The 18242-nt window shown below is 42.2% G+C and overlaps 1 protein-coding gene across 1 annotated transcript in view; it reads right to left on the bottom strand.

The window, feature by feature from the left end:
* Positions 1-897: 897 nt before the first annotated feature.
* LOC109427912 (uncharacterized) overlaps positions 898-18242 on the bottom strand; it is a 36619-nt gene continuing 19274 nt past the window's right edge. The window contains exons 7-10 of the mRNA XM_029872511.2: positions 1662-1885; positions 1480-1590; positions 1114-1356; positions 898-1049 (exon numbers count right to left, since the gene is read on the bottom strand). Of these exons, the coding sequence (XP_029728371.2) occupies positions 913-1049; positions 1114-1356; positions 1480-1590; positions 1662-1885 (715 nt within the window). The 3' untranslated portion in view covers positions 898-912. The remainder of the gene's footprint in view (positions 1050-1113; positions 1357-1479; positions 1591-1661; positions 1886-18242) is intronic.

Here is an 18242-nt window from a genome sequence, read left to right as displayed (position 1 = left end):
AGAATTAAAGTGGGAAGTGGCACCACTATTTTTTTTATCTTTATTGTCGAGACTTTCAGCCCGAGGCTAGTTCGTCTCCAGTATAATCGTGAGTCAGCAATAGTGGCGCTACTTGCAACTTTAATGATTAATGTAGGGCCATGCATGCCAAACTGAGATGAATGCCCTCTAGGGTAAAATCTCAAAAAAAAAAAAAATGCATGCCAATATATACGCCTTTTATATGCAATACGTACAGCTTCAACAGCATGGTTACTTGGGCGGTGCTTAGGGAGACGAAAGTTAGATAAAAACCCTACATCACATCTCCTCCACTCCCAGACAACCGTATTTTGTTCTATTTCAGAGAGCGAGCAAAGGCGCTTAACCAGGAAACAGAGTAAATACCTGTGTTACGTCCCAGGAATCCGAAGACCAAGGAGTGACATTAACATTCTTAGCTACGTCGCTCCCACCGATGTTTCACACCATTCTATACAAAACAAATGAGCGGTTCGTACGAGATGTCCCCACTCAATGGTTTTATTGTAAAATCAATAACGCTGCACAGTATGCCTGGCCGCTTTAATGCTTGTAATGCATTTTTGATACACTGCAAACATTAATAACAATACAAATTTTAGAAGCAGACGATTCTATTATTTCCAAGATTTCTTTTAATAAATGGCTGTGTATTTGTAGACTAGAGAAGACCAGAAAAAAATGTGTTATCCCAATTGTGATGTAGTGCAACTGAATGTATGTACATATGCGTGTCGACCTTTATTACCTACTCGACCCACGGTTTGATTTCCCACCTTTCAAATCAAAGACCATATAAATTATAGATAGTAACTAGTAAAGTAGCTTGCATCGTATTTAGGAAGTCATCATAAGGTGATTGAAAACAAGCCATAATTTCTTTTGGCAGTGTTACCTGCATATTTGTATAAATTTTGATTTCAGTCCTATGAAAAATCCATATCCTGGCAGCGTAGCCCACTTGATACAGTTAATTTCCTTATAGTTAAGTGATTCTTTTGGCATACATAATTTCAAACCGACACGATCTGTAGATGAAATTTTGAACTAGGGAGAACCTCGAAAATAAACAGAGAAACAAGTCACACTTACCGTTTGGTAGCGAAGTATCGGCATCACGGCTCTCGCAGCCGTTGAGATCATAGCGGAAATCAACACCAATCTTCCACCGGGTATCCTTGTCCAGGATGTAGGCGAACTTGAGGCGCTTCTTGCACCGCAACCCGATTACGATATACTTACCCGAGGGTGAGAAGGACAGCGATACGAAGTTTGCTGTGAACCTGAAGACGAACACGCATTCACCGAAATTCGCTGGACATAGACTACGCACCTCTGTGGAATGGAAGAAAACAGTGCAGCTGATTGATAACGATTGATGTAGGTGCGGATGCATCACGGTAAATTCCAGAAAATTACCAAGTACAATTACGTATTACAAACACCGCTAACACATACCCATTTCGTGAACTGCCTTACTGTGAACCGATGCAATGAACTGTTCACATTGTGATATAGACACATTCGAGTCATTGTTGATAGAGCAAATGGAGATAATGTTTTTCCAGTCTGGAAGTAAATTGATTAACAACATATAGAACAATATTTGCTTCAGTTTGATAGTGCGTCTAGAAATTTACCTTCCTTGAAATCCGGTGCCGCCGACGTTTCTCGGAAATCTCTCAGATCCCAAGCTTGTAGAATAAATTGGTTTTTGTGCGGTGCGTTTCGAGAAATAATGCAACTATCTATGTGATATTCCAGCTTTAACCATTCCTCGAATGGTAGCTTATGACCATAGTCGAAGTATAATTTGAAAATTTTGTACAGAATATTTTTTACTAACGTCAAGTCGAAGACATACCTGGAAATAGAATTGATATTCGTTGAAAGCAAAAATTAATTGTTAGGGTCTTCTCAATCTATCCTATTGTTAGTAGAATTTTATCTGCAAGTAGTAGTGTGCAACCATGACTTAGCCGCAAGACTATTGAACTGCCCTCATTCGCACAACAGTCCCATGTGAATAGGAAACCCAGCAAACATGGGACTGTTATGCGAATAGGGACAGTAAAGAACTCAATCACATTCTATCAGATCAAAGCTATTTAGGTCCCAAAAAAACTGTGTAAAATTCAAGCATGTTTGGTTAAGTGGACTATGCTTGTGTAACTTATGATGTACAAGTACAGCCTATGATGTATCGAAATTCAGTCGATAGTCAACCATCACATACGACGGACGCATTTATTCATCTCTCTCGCTATCGTTCGTACCGGCGGAATGTGCAGTGCGCGAAAAAACACCCTGGTGATCGATTTTAGTGTTCTCCCAACACGACCTGATGTTGCAAAGGTGCAACATTTTTTGGAGAGTGAGCTGAAGCTCAATTAAGCGGGAGCCACAATGCTGCGTCGACTTCGACTTCGACTTCAGCGTTAACGGATCCGTCAATGTACTAAAACGCAGACGGATGCGTTGACGCAAACACTGCCCACAATGCTGCGTTGCGTTGTGCGTTTGTTTACATTGGTGATGGAATTTAATCGCGGATAAGGAATCTCAATCGAAATCAATATTTATTTGAATCTGATTTCAGCAGCCGGACTGCATAAATCATTGCAGGAATTTGGAATTTATTATCGGAATTCGCAGCGGCTGCTGGTGTGCTTACTAAAAACATGGATTATTTGCGGAAACTGTGAAATTTCATCCGGAAACCGATCACTATTTGTGTGGTTATTCGTGAACTTTTCTGTGGCAATGGCAGTGATTGTAGGAAGGAACTCGTTCTGGAATTCTTCCGGCATTTCATGGGCTTTCCATAACGGGAAACCCTTCTGAGATTCCTTCAGTAGGAATTCCCTGTTTTGAATTAGGTGATTTCCCCATAAATTCCATTTGGAACTCCTCCGGAAGACGCTTCGAATAACAAGAGTTTTGAGACCGTGATCAATGTGTTGCATTTTAAATTCTTAGTTTTTTTTTGCAGACATTCCCGGAACTCAAGGAGATCCTCTAGGTTCAGGATCAGAAGTTTTTTTTAGAATTTCTCCAATACTTCATATGTAAATTTAATTAGTAGGTCCCTCAAAAGTTTTTCCTTGAGCTCATTCAGGATTTTTTCAAAGGTTTTCCGGGAATGTATCCCGTAGTTCCTTCAATAATTAATGCGAAGGGTTCTTAAAAAATCCCCCATAGTTTTCATCGTTAATATCTCCAGAAGTTTAATAGAGAATTAATCTAGGAAATCCTTCGGTAATTCATGCAAAAGAATCATTGTGATTTTTTCAATGAATTAGTTCGGGAATTTCTCCAACACTTCTTTAGAAGTTTCCTGAAGCGTTTGAGAGTTTTCTTTTTCCAAGTCTGTTTCAAAAGTTTCTTCGGGAGTTTCTCCAGTAGTAGCTTTACCAATTACTCCAGAATTTGCTTGTTTTATCCCCCAGGAGTGTTCTATCGGAGATTTCTCCAAGAAATCCACTGCAAGAGTTCCATTGGCAATTTATCTTGGAGTTTCATTGGAAATCCTGCAAGTGTTCCACCGGAGTAGCTTTTTCGGGGACCCGTCTAGCAATTCCTAAGATATATATTAGGAGGTCCACTAGTCCACTACCGGGAATTCCACCGTTAATTCCTCCAGGAATTCCCCCGAGAATTCCTCCAGGAATTCCCCCGAGAATTCCTCCAGGAATTCCCCCGAGAATTCCTCCAGGAATTCCCCGGGAATTCCTCAAGGATTCTTCCAGGGGTCCCTCTAGGAATATCTCCTGGGATTCTTCCAGGAATTCCTCCAGGGATTCTTCCAGGAATTCCTCCAGGGATTCTTCCAGGAATTCTTCCAGGGATTCTTCCAGGAATTCCTCCAGGGATTCCTCCAGTAAGTCCTCCAGGGATTCTTCCAGGAATTCCTCCAGGGATTCTTCCAGGAATTCTTCCAGGGATTCTTTCAGGGTTTCTTACAGGAATTCCTCCAGGGATTCTTCCAGCAATTCCTCCAAGGATTCTTCCAGGAATTTCTCCAGGGATTGTTCCAGGAATTCCTCCAGGGATTCTTCCAGAAATTCATCCAGGAATTCTTTTTGGAATTCCTCCAGGGATTCTTCCAGTAATTCATCCAGGAATTCTTCCAAAAATTCCTCCAGGGATTCTTCCAGGAATTTGTCCAGGGATTCTTCCAGGAATTCCTCCACGGATTCCTCCAGAGATTCTTTCAGAGATTCTTCCAGGAACTCTTCCAGGGATTCTTCCAGGAATTGCTCCAGGGATTCTTCCAGGAATTCCTCCAGGGATTCTTCCAGTAATTCCTCCAGGGAATCTTCCAGGAATTCCTCCAGGGATTCTTCCAGAAATTCTTCCAGGGATTCTTCCAGGAATCCCTCCAGAGATTCTTCCAGGAATTCCTCCTGGGATCCCTCCAGAGATTCTTTCAGGGATTCCTTCAGGAATTCCTCCAGGGATTCTTCCAGGAATTCCTCCAGGGATTCTTCCAGGAATTCCTCCAGGGATTCTTCCAGGAATTCCTCCAGGGATTCTTCCAGGAATTCCTCCAGGGATTCTTCCAGGAATTCCTCCAGGGATTCTTCCAGGAATTCCTCCAGGGATTCTTCCCAGCAATTCCTCCAGGGATTCTTCCCAGCAATTCCTCCAGGGATTCTTTCAGGGATTCTTACAGGAATTCCTCCAGGGATTCTTCCAGAAATTCCTCCAGTAATTCCTCCAGGGATTCTTCCAGGAATTCCTCCAGGGATTCTTCCAGGAATTCCTCCAGGGATTCTTCCAGAAATTCCTCCAGGGAATCTTCCAGGAATTCCTCCAGGGATTCTTCCAGGAATTCCTCCAGGGATTCTTCCAGGAATTCCTCCAGGGATTCTTGGAGGAATTCCTCCAGGGATTCTTCCAGGAATTCCTCCAGGGATTCTTCCAGGAATTTCTCCAGCGATTCTTCCAGGAATTCCTCCAAGGATTCTTCCAGGAATTCCTCCAGGGATTCTTCCAGGAATTCCTCCAGGGAATCTTCCAGGAATTCCTCCAGGGATTCTTCCAGGAATTCCTCCAGGGATTCTTCCAGGAATTCCTCCAGGGATTCTTCCAGGAATTCCTCCAGGGATTCTTAAAGGAATTCCTCCAGGGATTATTCCAGGAATTCTTCCAGGGATTCTTCCAGGAATCCCTCCAAGGATTCTTCCAGGAATTCCTCCAGGGATTCTTCCAGGAATTCCTCCAGGGATTCTTCCAGGAATTCCTCCAGGGATTCTTCCAGGAATTCCTCCAGGGATTCTTCCAGGAATTCCTCCAGGGATTCTTCCAGGAATTCCTCCAGGGATTCTTCCAGGAATTCCTCCAGGGATTCTTCCAGGAATTCCTCCAGGGATTCTTCCAGGAATTCCTCCAGGGATTCTTCCCAGCAATTCCTCCAGGGATTCTTCCCAGCAATTCCTCCAGGGATTCTTCCAGGAATTCCTCCAGGGATTCTTCCAGGAATTCCTCCAGGGATTCTTCCAGGAATTCCTCCAGGGATTCTTCCAGGAATTCCTCCAGGGATTCTTCCAGGAATTCCTCCAGGGATTCTTCCCAGCAATTCCTCCAGGGATTCTTCCCAGCAATTCCTCCAGGGATTCTTCCAGGAATTCCTCCAGGGATTCTTCCAGCAATTCCTCCAGGGATTCTTCCAGCAATTCCTCCAGGGATTCTTCCAGGAATTCCTCCAGGGATTCTTCCAGGAATTCCTCCAGGGATTCTTCCAGCAATTCCTCCAGGGATTCTTGCAGCAATTCCTCAAGGGATTCTTTCAAAGATTCCTCCAGGATTTTTCCCTCCAAGAATTCCTACACGAATTTCTCCAGGAATTCCTCCAGGGATTCTTCCAGGAATTCCTCCAGGGATTTTTCCAGGAATTCCTCCAGGGATTCTTCCAGGAATTCCTCCAGGGATTCTTCCAGGAATTCCTCCAGGGATTCTTCCAGCAATTCCTCCAGGGATTCTTCCAGGAATTCCTCCAGGGATTCTTAGAGGAATTCTTCCAGGGATTCTTCCAGGAATCCCTCCAGGGATTCTTCCAGGAATCCCTCCAGGGATTCTTCCAGGAATTCCTCCAGGGATTCTTCCAGGAATTCCTCCAGGGATTCTTCCAGCAATTCCTCCAGGGATTCTTGCAGCAATTCCTCCAGGGATTCTTCCAAAGATTCCTCCAGCATTTTTTCCTCCAAGAATTCATACACGAATTTCTCCAGGAATTCTTTCAGATTTGCCCAGGATTTTTGTTAGGAGTTCCTCCAGGATTTTTTTTTATCAGGAGTTCCTCTAGGAATTTCTGCAGGATTTCTCCCAGAATTCCTTCAGGAATTCCTCCAGGATTTTGTTCGAGAATTCCTCCAGGATTTCTCCCAGGAATTCCTCCAGGAATTCTTGTGGCATTTTCTCCAGGAATTCCTTCAGGAATTTTTCCAGAGATTCCTCCAGGATCTTTTTTCAGGATTTTTTTCCAGGAATGTTTTTCAGGAATTCCTCCAGGAATTCCTTCAGGATTTCCTCCAGGAATTCCTTCAGGAATTCTTCCAAGAATTTCTCCAGAGTTTCTTCCAGGATTTTCTCCAAGAATTCCTCCAGGAAATTTTCAGGAATTATTCCAGGAATATCCTCAAAAAATTCTCCAGGAATTCCTCCAGGGATTCTTCTAGGAATTCCTCCAGGGATTCTTCCAGGAATTCCTCCAGGGATTCTTGCAGCAATTCCTCCAGGAATTCTTCCAAAGATTCCTCCAGGAAATTTTCCTCCAAGAAATCCTACACGAATTGCTGCAAGAATTCTTTCAGATTTTCCCAGGAATTTTTTTAGGAGTTCCTCCAGGATTTTTTAATCAGGAGTTCCTTTAGGAATTCCTGCAGGATTTCCCCCAGAATTCCTTCAGGAATTCCTCCAGGATTTTTTCGAGAATTCCTCCAATTGCTCCAGGAATTCTTGTGACATTTTCTCCAGGAATTCTTCCAGAGATTCCTCCAGGATTTTTTCCAGAGATTCCTCCAGGAATTCCTCCAGGGATTCCTCCGGGAATTCTTTGAAAGATTCCTCCAGGAATTCTTTCACGAATTTTTCCAGGAATTCTTCCAGAGATTCTTCCAGGATTTTTTTTTTGGAGTTCCTCCAGGATTTTCTCCAGGAATTCCTCCAGTTTATTTCAGGAATTCCTGCACAAATTCTTCCAGAGATTCCTTCAGGAATTTTTCCAGATTATCCTCCAGGGATTTTTCCAGAGATTATTTCAGGGATTTTTCCATAGATTCTTCCAAGATTTTTTTTCAGGAATTCATCCAGAGATTCCTCCAGGAATTCTTCCGGAGATTTCTCCAGGAATTCTTCCGGAGATTCCTCCAGGAATTCTTCCAAAGATTCCTCCAGGATTTTTTCCTCCAAGAATTCCAACACGAATTTCTCCAGGAATTCTTTCAGATTTGCCCAGGATTTTTTTTTAGGAGTTCCTCCTGGATTTTTTTTCAGGAGTTCCTCTAGGAATTCCTCCAGAATTCCTTCAGGAATTCCTCCAGGATTTTGTTCGAGAATTCCTCCAGGATTTCTCCCAGGAATTCCTCCAGGAATTCTTGTGGCATTTTCTCCAGGAATTCTTTCAGAGATTCCCCCAGGATCTTTTTCAGGATTTTTTCCAGGAATGTTTTTTAGGAATTTCTTCAGGATTTCCACAAGGAATTTCTTCAGGAATTCCTCCACGAATTTCTCCAGAGTTTCCTCCAGGATTTTCTCCAAGAATTCCTCCGGGAATTTTTCAGGAATTATCCCAGGAATTTCCTCAAAAAATTCTCTAGGAATTCTTCCAGAGATTCCTCCAGGAATTTTTTTTTAGAGATTCTTCCAGGAATTCCTTCAGCGATTCCCCTAGGGATTCTTCCAGAGATTCCTCCAGGAATTCTTCCAAAGATTCCTCCAGAATTTTATTCAGGAATTCCCCCAGGATTTTCTCCAGGGGTTCTTCCAAGAATTTCTTCAAGGATTTTCCTTCTGGGATTTCTTCAGAAATTTCTCCAGGGTAGACTTCAGAGATTAATCCAGGAATTCTTCCATGGATATCTTCAGGAATTCCTCCGGGATTTCTACAGGATATCCTCTGGAGATTCCTCTAGGATATCCTCTGGGGATTTCTTCAGGAAATATTTCACGAATTCCTGTAGGAGTTCTTTTGGAAATTCTTCCAGGAATTCCATTAGGATTTTTTTCCAGGACTACCTCCATTAATTCATCCAGGATTTCTTCCAAGGATTCCTCCAGTAATAACATCAGGAATTCATCCAGGAATTCCTTCACGATTCCAGGAATTCCGCCAGAATTTCTTCTAGGAATTCTGCCAGGAATTCCTCCAGAGATTCCTTCAGCAATTCTTTCTGGGATTTTTCCAGAAATTCCTCTGATGATTCCTCCAGGATTTTCTCCGGGTATTCGTCCAGAAATTCCTCCTAGGGTTCCTGCAGAAATTCCTTTAGAAATTGGTCCGGGAATTTCTCCAGAAATTCCTCAGAAAATTCCTCTTGAAATTTATACGAGGATTTTCCCAAAAATGCATTTTCCTAGTGATGCCTTCAGGGTTTCTCTCAGGAATTCATCCACGAACTCTTTCAGAAATTCTTCCAGGTATTTTTCCAGTAATCAGGAATTCCTTCAGGCGTTTTACAGCAATTTTTCCAGGACTTTTTCCAAGAATTCCTCCAGGACTTTAAGGAATTTCTGAAGAAATCCTCAGAGGAGTTTCTGGTAGAATACATGGAGCACTTTTTTAAGTAATCTTCGAAAGAAATTTCTGAAGGAATCTTTGAAGTAATCTCCTGAGGAATTCATAGTGAAATCCCCGAAGAAATTCCTGGAGGAATCCCCGGTAGAAGTTCTGGATGAGTCCCCGGAGGAGTTCGCAGAGGACTTCCTGAAGGAATCCTCGGAGAAATTCCTTGAAAAATATCTGGAAAAATTCCTGGAGGAATCCTGGAAGAATTCTCGGAGGAATTTCTGGTGGAATTTCAGGAAAAAAAATCCATGAGGAATTCTAGCAGCTTTTTCTAAAGGAATCTTTCAAAGGGAATTCCTGGAGGAATTCCCGGAGGTTATTCTGGAGGAATTCCATAAGGAATCCCAAGAGAAATTTCTGGAGGAATCCTTGTTAAAATCCCTGAAAAAATTCTTGGTGGAGTCCCAGGCGAAAATTCTGGAGGTATCCCTGGATTAGTTCTCGGAAAACTTCCTAAGGAAATTCTCGGAGAAATTTCTAGAGGAATTCCTAGAAAAATATCTAGAAAAATTCCTGGAGGAATTCTTGGAAGAATTCCCGGAGGAATTTCTGGAAAAAATCCCGGAGGAATTTCTGGAAAAATTTCCGGAGGAATTTCTGGAAAAAATAATGGAAGAATTCTTGTAGGAATTTCCGGTCTTGAAGGAATGCCTGGAGGAATTCTTGAAGGAATTTCTGGAGGAATCTCTGGAAGAATTCCTGGGGGAATCTGTGGAAGAACTTCTGGAGGAATCTCTGGAAGTATTACTAGAGGAATCTCTGGAAGAATTTCTATAGGAATCCCGAGCTAATTCTGGAGGGATTCCCAACGGAGTTTAAGAAGGAACCCCCAGAGAAAATCCAGGAAAAATAGCCAATGGAACATCTGGAGAAGTTTCTGAAGTAAATCTTGGAGGAGTTCCCAAAAGAACTCATCGAAGAATTCTCGATAGAACTCCTGGACTTACTCGCGGAGTCTCTTCGAAGTAATAATTTAAGGAACTTGTGATGAAGCTCCTAAAGGAATACTCGAGGAAGCACCTGGAGGAATTTCCGATGGAATGTCTTGAAGAATTCCCGAAGGAACAACTGATGGAGTTCTAGAAGAAACTCCTTTTGTGAGCCCCAATATAACTCCTCAAGAAACTTTCGAAGGAACTCCCTAAGGAGCTCCAGGAGGAACTACTGGAGAAATTTCCGATGGAACTCCTGAAGGAATTCACCGGAAAGATATTCCCGAGTACCTTGAATGAACTCCGAATTCCAGAAGGAATATGTGGAGGAATTTCCGAGGGAACTCCTAAATTCATTCTCGAAGGAATATCTGGAGGAATTTCTAGAAGAACCTCAGGAGGAGTTTCCAAAGAAACTCCTGCAGGAATTATTGATGAGACTCCCGAAAGACCACATGAAAGAGTATCGGAAGGGAAACCTGGAAGAATTTTCGAAGCATTTTTTTTAATTCTCGATAGAGGAGTTCTCCTAGAGAAATTCTCGAAAGTACTTCCTGAAAAATTCCTGTACAAATTTCCTGAAAGAGTTCCCAAAAATACCTGGAGGTATTCTCGAAGGACTCTAGAGAGGTTCCCTAAAATAATAATCGAAGGATCTCCTGTAAGAATTCCCGATGGAACTTCAAAAGAAATTCTCAAAGGATCACCTGAGGGAATTCGCGAAGAAACTCCTGGGGAAACTGCCGGTGGCATTCCTAAAGTAATCTCCTAAATCAATTTGGGACAAAGAATTCCTAGAAGAATCCGAAAGGAGCCCCCGAGGAAAATCCTGGAGGAATTCCTGGAGGAATTCTTAGAAGAATTCCCGGAGAAATTCTTAGAAGAATTCCCGGAGGAATCCTTAGAAGACTTTCCGGAGGAATTCTTAGCAGAATTTCCGGAGGAATTTCTGGAAAAAAACATGGAAGAACTCTCGGAGGAATTTCTGGTAGAATTTCAGGAAGAATTCCCAGAACAATTGGAGGAATTCCTGAAAGTATTATTGAAGGAATTCCTGGAGGAATTCCAGGAGGAATCTCCGGAGGATTTGCTGGAGGAATTTCTAGGGTAATCCTTGAAAGATTTGGAGGAATCCCCGGAGGATTTCACGGAAGACTTCCTGAAGGAATCCTCGGAGAAGTTCCTGGAAGAATTCCTAGATGAATTCCCCGAGGAATCTCCGCGGGAATTCCAGGAGCAATTTCAGGAGAAATTCGTGGAGGAAACTCTGTAGGAACTTTTTGAGGAATCGCGGGAGGAATTCCTGGAGAAATTCGTGGAAGAATTTATGAAAGTATTCCTGAAAGAATTTACGGCGGAATCGCTGCAGGAATTCCTGAAGAAATTCCCGGAGGAATTCCTGGAGGAGTTTCTGGAGAAAATCTTGTAAGAATTTCCGGAGGAATCTCTAGAGAAATTCCTAGAATAATCCCCGGAGGAATTTCTGGACAAATCTCCGGAGGAATTTGCCGGAAACTTTCTGAATGAATCTTTGGAGGAATCCCTGAAGTAGTCCTTGGTGGAATCCCTGAAGGAATTCCTGCAGGACTTTCCGGAAGATATTGTGGAGAAATCCCCGGAGGGGTTTGCGAAATTATCTCCGCAGGATTTCTTAAAGAAATTTCTGGATAAATTTCTGGAAGAGTGCCTGGAGGAATTGATGGAAGAGTTACTGGAGGATATCCAGGAAGAATTCCCGAAAGAATTCCTAGAAGAATACCTGGAAGAATATCTGGAGAAATTCCTGGTACAATTCAAGGAGGAATCCTTGACGGAATTCGCGGATGACTTCCTGAAGGAATCCTCTGAGAAACTCCTGGAAGAATCCCCGTAGGATTTCCTGCAGGAATCCCCCAGGGATTTCCTGCAGGAATCCCCAGGGATTTCCTGGAGGAATTTCCAAAGGAATTTCAAGAGCAATCTGCAAAAGAAGTCCTGGAAGGAACTTCGGAGGAATTTTTTGAGCAATCTCTGGAGGAATATCTAGAACTATTCCTTGAAAAATTTTTGGTGGAATCTATATAGAATTTTTGGGGGAATTGGAGGAGAAATTCCTGGATGATTTCCTGGAGGAATTCCTGAAAGAATTTCTGATATAATATCGGGAAGAATTTCTACAGAAATTCCTAAAAGAATTCGCGCAGTATCCTCTGTAAAAAAAGCCTGGAAGAATTCTCGAAGGAATTTCTGAAAATATTTTCTGAAGAAATTCCCGGAGGAATTCCTGTGGGAATCCCCAGAGGTATTTGCCGAGCGCTTTCTGAAGCAATCTACGGGGGAATTTCTGGAGGAATCCTTGGAGGAATCCCCGGAGAAATCTCCGGAACAATTCATGGACAACTTGCTAAAGGAATCCCCGGAGGAATCCCAGGAGCAACTCATGGAGCACTTTCTGAATTTTCGGAGGAATTCCTGAAAGAATCCTTGAAGTAATCCCTGAATAAATCCTCGGAGGAATCCCTGGAGTAATCCCCGGAGGAATTTCTGGAGGAATCCTTGAAGGAATCTCTGGAGGAATTCACGCATGACTTCCTGAAGGAATCCTCTGAGAAATTCATGGAGGAATCCCCGTACGATTTCCTGCAAGAATCCCCGGGGGATTTCATGAAGGAATTCTCAAAGGAATTTCTGGGATTTCCAGAAGAATTCCTGAAGGGAACTTCGATGGAATTTTTTGAGTAATCTCTGGATGAATTCCTTTAGGGATATCTAGAAGTATTCCTGGAGGAATATACGACAGAATCTCTGGAGGAATTTCTTTGGCAATTTCTGGAGGATTTCCTGGAGGATATCCTGGAAGAATTCCTAAAAGAATTCCATGTAGAATATCTTGCAGACTTTCTGCAGAAATACCTGGAAGGATTCCCGGAGGAATTTGTGGAAACATTCCGGGAATAATTTCTGGAGGTATTCCTTGAAGTATTACAGAAGGAATTCCTGGAGATTTTTTTGTAGGAATCCCCGGAGCAATTCCTGGAGTAATCTCCTGAGATATTCTTGAGAACTCCCCCGAAGAATTTGCGGAAAACCTGCTTAAGGAATCCCTAAAAGAATTCCTGGTAGAATCCCCGGAGGATTTCCTGGTGGAGTATTTGCTGGAATTTTTGGAGGAATTACCGGGTAAATTCCTGGAGAAATCTTTGGAGGATTTCCTGGAAGGATCCCCGGAGAATTCCTTGAGGCATTTTCAGAGAATTTTTTTAAGGAATCCCCGGAGGATTTCCTCGAGAAATCTATGAAGGAATTTGTGGGGGAATCCCCTGAGGATTTGCTGAAGGAATTTCCGAAGGAACTTTTTATGGAAAAATCGATGGACTTCCATAAGGAACATTCAAAAGAACACCGGGACAAATTCTCAAAGGAACACCAGGAACACCGAATAAACTTTTTTGAAAAATCCTCAATGAAACTCCTATAGGTATTTCCGGTTGATCTTCTGAAGGAACTCCCGATGGAATTCCCAAGGAAGCACCTGGAGGAATTCCCGATAGAATTCTCGATGGAACTCTTTTAGTAATGGAATCTTCAAGGAATTCTCGAAAAAACTCCTGGAAGAATTTCCGAAGGAACTTCTGAAGGGATTCTCGATGGAACTCCTGGGAGAATTCTCGGAGGATCTCCTGGAGGAATTCCAAAAGGAAATCCTGGAGGAACTCCAAAAGGAATTCCTGAAGGAGCACCTGGAGGAATTTCCGATTGAATTCTCGATAGAAACCAGAGAAACTCCTGAAGGCCCACCTGAACTCCTACCTAGTGGAATTCCCGATAGAACTCTTAGAAGAATTTCCGAGCACCTGAAAGAATTCCACCAAATGGAATTTCTGGTGGAGTTTACCTGGAGGAAATATCAATAAAATTTCTGGAGTGATTCCCGATGGAGCTCCTAGAGCCACTTTCGAAGATCCCCTAATAGAAATCCCGATGGAACTTTTTAAAGAATTCCCGAAGGAACTCCTGGAGAAATTACTAATGGAACTCCCAAAGAAATTCATGGTGGAATTCCTGAAAGACCAAATGAACGAGTACCCGAAGTAAAAGCTGAACGAATTCTGAAATGTTTTTTTTTTTTCAGTTCTCGATGGAAATCTTAGACTCTAGAGGAATTCTTGAAACAACTCCTGGAAAAAATCCTGTAGGAATACCCTCAAGGAATTATTGGAGAATCTCCTGCAGAAATTCTTAAAGTAGTACCTGAAGGAATCCCGAAGGAATTTCTGAAAGTATTCCCGAAGGAACACCTGCAAAAAAAATCCCGAAAAAACTCCTGGAGAAATTCGCGATAGCAATCCTGAAGTCATTTCTAAAGGAACTTTTTAAGGTGAAGATATGACGAAGCCACAGTTGATCGATTGGTTACCCGCCGGTGGTGACCAATCGATCAACTTTTCAGAGCAAACCGTCCAATGGTTCTTCAGATTTGTGCTTTTGAAAATTTTGGCAGTGGCTTCGTCATATATTCACCTTGGTGTTCCCGATGGAATACCTGCAAGAATTCTGGAAGAAGCTCCCAAGGGAAATCTTAGAAGAATTCCCGGAGCACCTCCTGGAGAAATTCCCGAAGAAACTTCTGGAGGAACATTCAAATAATAATATATTCACAAAAGAACATCTGGACCTGCATCTCGAAGAATTTCAGAACGAACTCCTGGACAAATTTTTGGAGAACTCCTGTGGGTATCCTCGAAGAAACATTTTAAAGAAAACACGATGGAATTCCGTAAAGAACACAAGAACAGAAGGAATTTCCGAAGGAACTGCTAGATCTCCGATGAAACTACTGAACTGGAACTACTTATGAAACCGGAATTCCGGAAACCGGAGGGAGCACATAGAGGAATTTCCGATTGAATACATGAAAGAATTCCCGAAGAATCGTCTGTAGAAATTCCCGAAGGAATACCTGGAAGAATTTCTGAAGAAGTTCTTGGAGAAATTGTCGGTGGAGATCCAGGAGGAATTCCCAAAGGAACTTTTGGAGAAATACCCGTGGGAGCACCTGTAAGAATTCCGGAAGGAACACCTGAAAAAAAAATCTCAAAAACACTCCTTCGGGAAAACCCGATGGAACACCTCAAGGAACTCCCGAAGAAACATCCGAAGGAATCTCTGGAGGAATTCCCGAAAGAACTCCCGAGCACCTATAAGGATTCCCATTGGAACACCTGGAGAAATTCCCGAACACCTGATGAAAATCCTCAAAGATGGCAGAACAGCGTAAGGATTTCGGGTGAACTGTCCAGTTCATTCGAAGCGCAGTAGGCGTAGCCGCGTGCAGACGTGTTTTGTTTTGCTCGTCGCGTTTCTTTCGCGTTCGCCAATTTTTGTGTGATTCTGCTGACGGTTTGGCTGGTGCTACGCCATCCGGATAGCTTCCGCGTGTGAAAGAGTGCTTGTTCTGCGAGAATTTTTATAGTGAGAAATGGATTGATTGATTTCGAAACAAATCATAATTTCCAAATGAATGGTGTGATAGCGGGGAGTTTAAAAGATTGTGTGTGTTTGAATGCCGCTGCTAAAGTAGTTCTGGTTCGGAAACGGTGCTGAAATTCGTTTCGAGAGTGTAGGAATGTGCCGTCTGTTTCGCGTTGTCACGTAAAACGGTCAATAGGCCTTTTCATGTGACAGATCCGTGCATGCATTTGTTTACAAAGCTTGAACAACAGCTGCTAACAAGAACGTGTCATCTTCATAGAAGAACTGTCAAACGCCCGAACAATCAGCTGATTTAAGACGTCAAATGAAAAGGCCTATGGTGGCGCCACGCCTTCCAGTAGTTTTCCATTGTAAAGTTTTTGTATAGGCACTAGGCCGTTCGCAATGCTGTTTCATTTTGTATGGCGAGTTTTAAAAATTTTAAAACTCGCCATACAAAATAAACCAGCATTGCGAACGGTCTAAGGCTGCAGTTTTGTTTTTTTTTTTTTTTTACGTATGTGGCTATTAAACTACCGCCATGCCATCAGTGATTCGCGAGGGATTACAGAATCATCCCGTGTGGCTTAACATTCATAATTTTGTGAAAGCTGAAGTGACGTGTGTTCAAATGATGACTGACTGCAAGCGCAACGGTGGCGAGACGCAGAGGAAGCCTGACTGCACAAAGAGACGTTCCAATGGTGATGGCAGCGCTTTCTTCGATTGGATGGATTCCGGTGAGAATGTTCTGATTACTTTTGCTACATCAAAATGAACTAAATACGTGCCCGTTTCAAAGATTTTCTTTGAATCAGGAAGTGTGTTTGCATTATCATTATCCAAATGATAACGGTAATGTACACATGCGGGGCTTATTGTTAGTGAAAGTGACTTCTGAATGGACGTGTCTCTCCAGCCATTCTGAAATGGGTCTCTGAATCTGCAATAGAGCTATCACCTTCTAACTCCCGGACTAAAGCTTTTTGCAATAGCATCAAAATTATATTGCAGAAAACTTTCTTCCATAATACCACTGCCGGACAGTGGGGGTTAGTTGGATCACACACACACACACACACACCTGATGAAAATCCTCAAAGAACTCCTTTAGTTCACCTCAATGGAACTTCTCAATGCATTCCACAGCGTAACAAAAAATAACTTTTGGTCTGTCTCAAGAGCAAACTTATGTGTCTCCGAAGGAGTTTGGGCCGCTGAATCCGAATCCGTTCTCAGAATTGCTCCAACACGTCACAATTTTGAGCTATACCTCAATTTATAGGGCAAAATATGCAATTTTGGGCTTTTTTGACTGCAAGCCATTAAGTATGGAAATATTTTTTTTAAGCAATCAAAAGGTTAATTGGTCAATTAACATCTAAATTAACGACTCATGCAAAATATTTCGTTTTACCAAATCGAATTTGATAGTTTTAGGCGATTTATGTTAGGTACGATATTTCCCATACAAGTCACCCTCCAAAAGTTGCATGCAAGTTTTCATACTAACTTAAAATGCTTAAATCTATCATATTTGATTAGGTAAAACGAAATATTTTGCATGAGTCGTTAATTTAGATGTTAATTGACCAATTAACCTTTTGATTGCTTAAAAAAAATATTTCCATGCTTAATGGCTTGCAGTCAAAAAAGCCCAAAATCGCATATTTTGCCCTATAAATTGGGGTATAGCTCAAAATTGTGACGTGTTGGAGCAAATCTGAGCCCGGATTCGGATTCAGCGGCCCAAACTCCTTCGGAGACACATAAGTTTGCTCTTGAGACAAAAAAATGTTGCGCTGTGTTCTCGAAGGAACTCCTGGAGGAATTCCCGTAAGAAACTTTTATAGGAAAACGCGATGGACCTCCATGAAATTTCCAAAAGAACTCCGGCAGATATACTCGAAGGAACACCTTATGGAATTCTCGAGAGAATTCCGTTAAGAAACCCTTTTGGAACTCCTCAAGGAATTCTCGATGAATCTCATCGAAGAGTTCCCGAAACTCTCAATGGAGCACCTGGAAGAATTTCCGATGGCATTCCTGGAGGATTTTTTGATTGAATCCTTGGCGGAATTTCCGATGGCACTTCTGGAAGAATTCCTGATGGAACTCGCAAAGGAACTCCCGAGGGAGCATTTGGAGGAATTTTTGATGGAATTCCTAGAAGCATTCCCTATGAAATACCTAGAGGAATTCCCGAATCTTTGCTGGAGGAATCCAAAAAATATCTGTCAACGGAATCCTGGAGGAGCTCCTAAAGGAACACCCAATAGAATAATCTTAAACGAAAATGCCTGGTATCAGAAACCCAAAAGGGATTTCTGCTGGAAGAATCTTTGAAAAAATAGTCACAGGAGGATTCTCCGAAGGAATTCCTTTTTGAGGAAGTTTTAACAAGGAAGTTCTTGCAAGAGAAATGCCAAAGGATTTTTTTCTGTTGGAGATCTCAACAGCAACCCCTGCTAGCGCTTGTTCTGAAAGAATTCCTCTTCATAAGAAAGTTCTGGTGGAATATCTAGGCAAAGTTCTTGTCGGAGGAATGCCAAAAAAATACGGCTGGAGAAATCAGCCGTTCAGAGGGAATTCCTGATTGAACCCCACAAGAAATTTTTGGATACATACCAGAAGAATGGCCTTCTGGAAGATTGTCACAAAAGAACTCCTAGAAAAAATATCACATATGGCCATTCCTGCTGAAGGATTGTCCTCCAGGAATTTTGTGGATGGTGAATAATCGATCTGAAACCAACGCATGTATCTTTTCTGGGTTCTGGTTAAAACACTGCGGTCCACTGCCAAGAGCTTTCAAATTCCCTTTCAATTCATGTTCCCACGATATTCTAGAACGTATCCGATGCCAATAAAATTGCACAAAATGTACTGCATTGAAATTATTTAATGTAGTTTCTCCAAAAAAGAAATGTAAACATTGCTCCATCACACTGGTTTTGATGATGAACGCTGCGTTGCAGTGCGTCAACTTTGAAAATTTTCAAAGTTTAGAACGACTTCAGCGTTTTTAGTACAATGACGTACGTCACGCA

The sequence above is a fragment of the Aedes albopictus genome, chromosome 2, assembly GCF_035046485.1.
Source record: "Aedes albopictus strain Foshan chromosome 2, AalbF5, whole genome shotgun sequence".
Lineage (NCBI taxonomy): Eukaryota > Metazoa > Arthropoda > Insecta > Diptera > Culicidae > Aedes > Aedes albopictus.
This window is presented reverse-complemented; position numbering and strand designations above follow the sequence as displayed.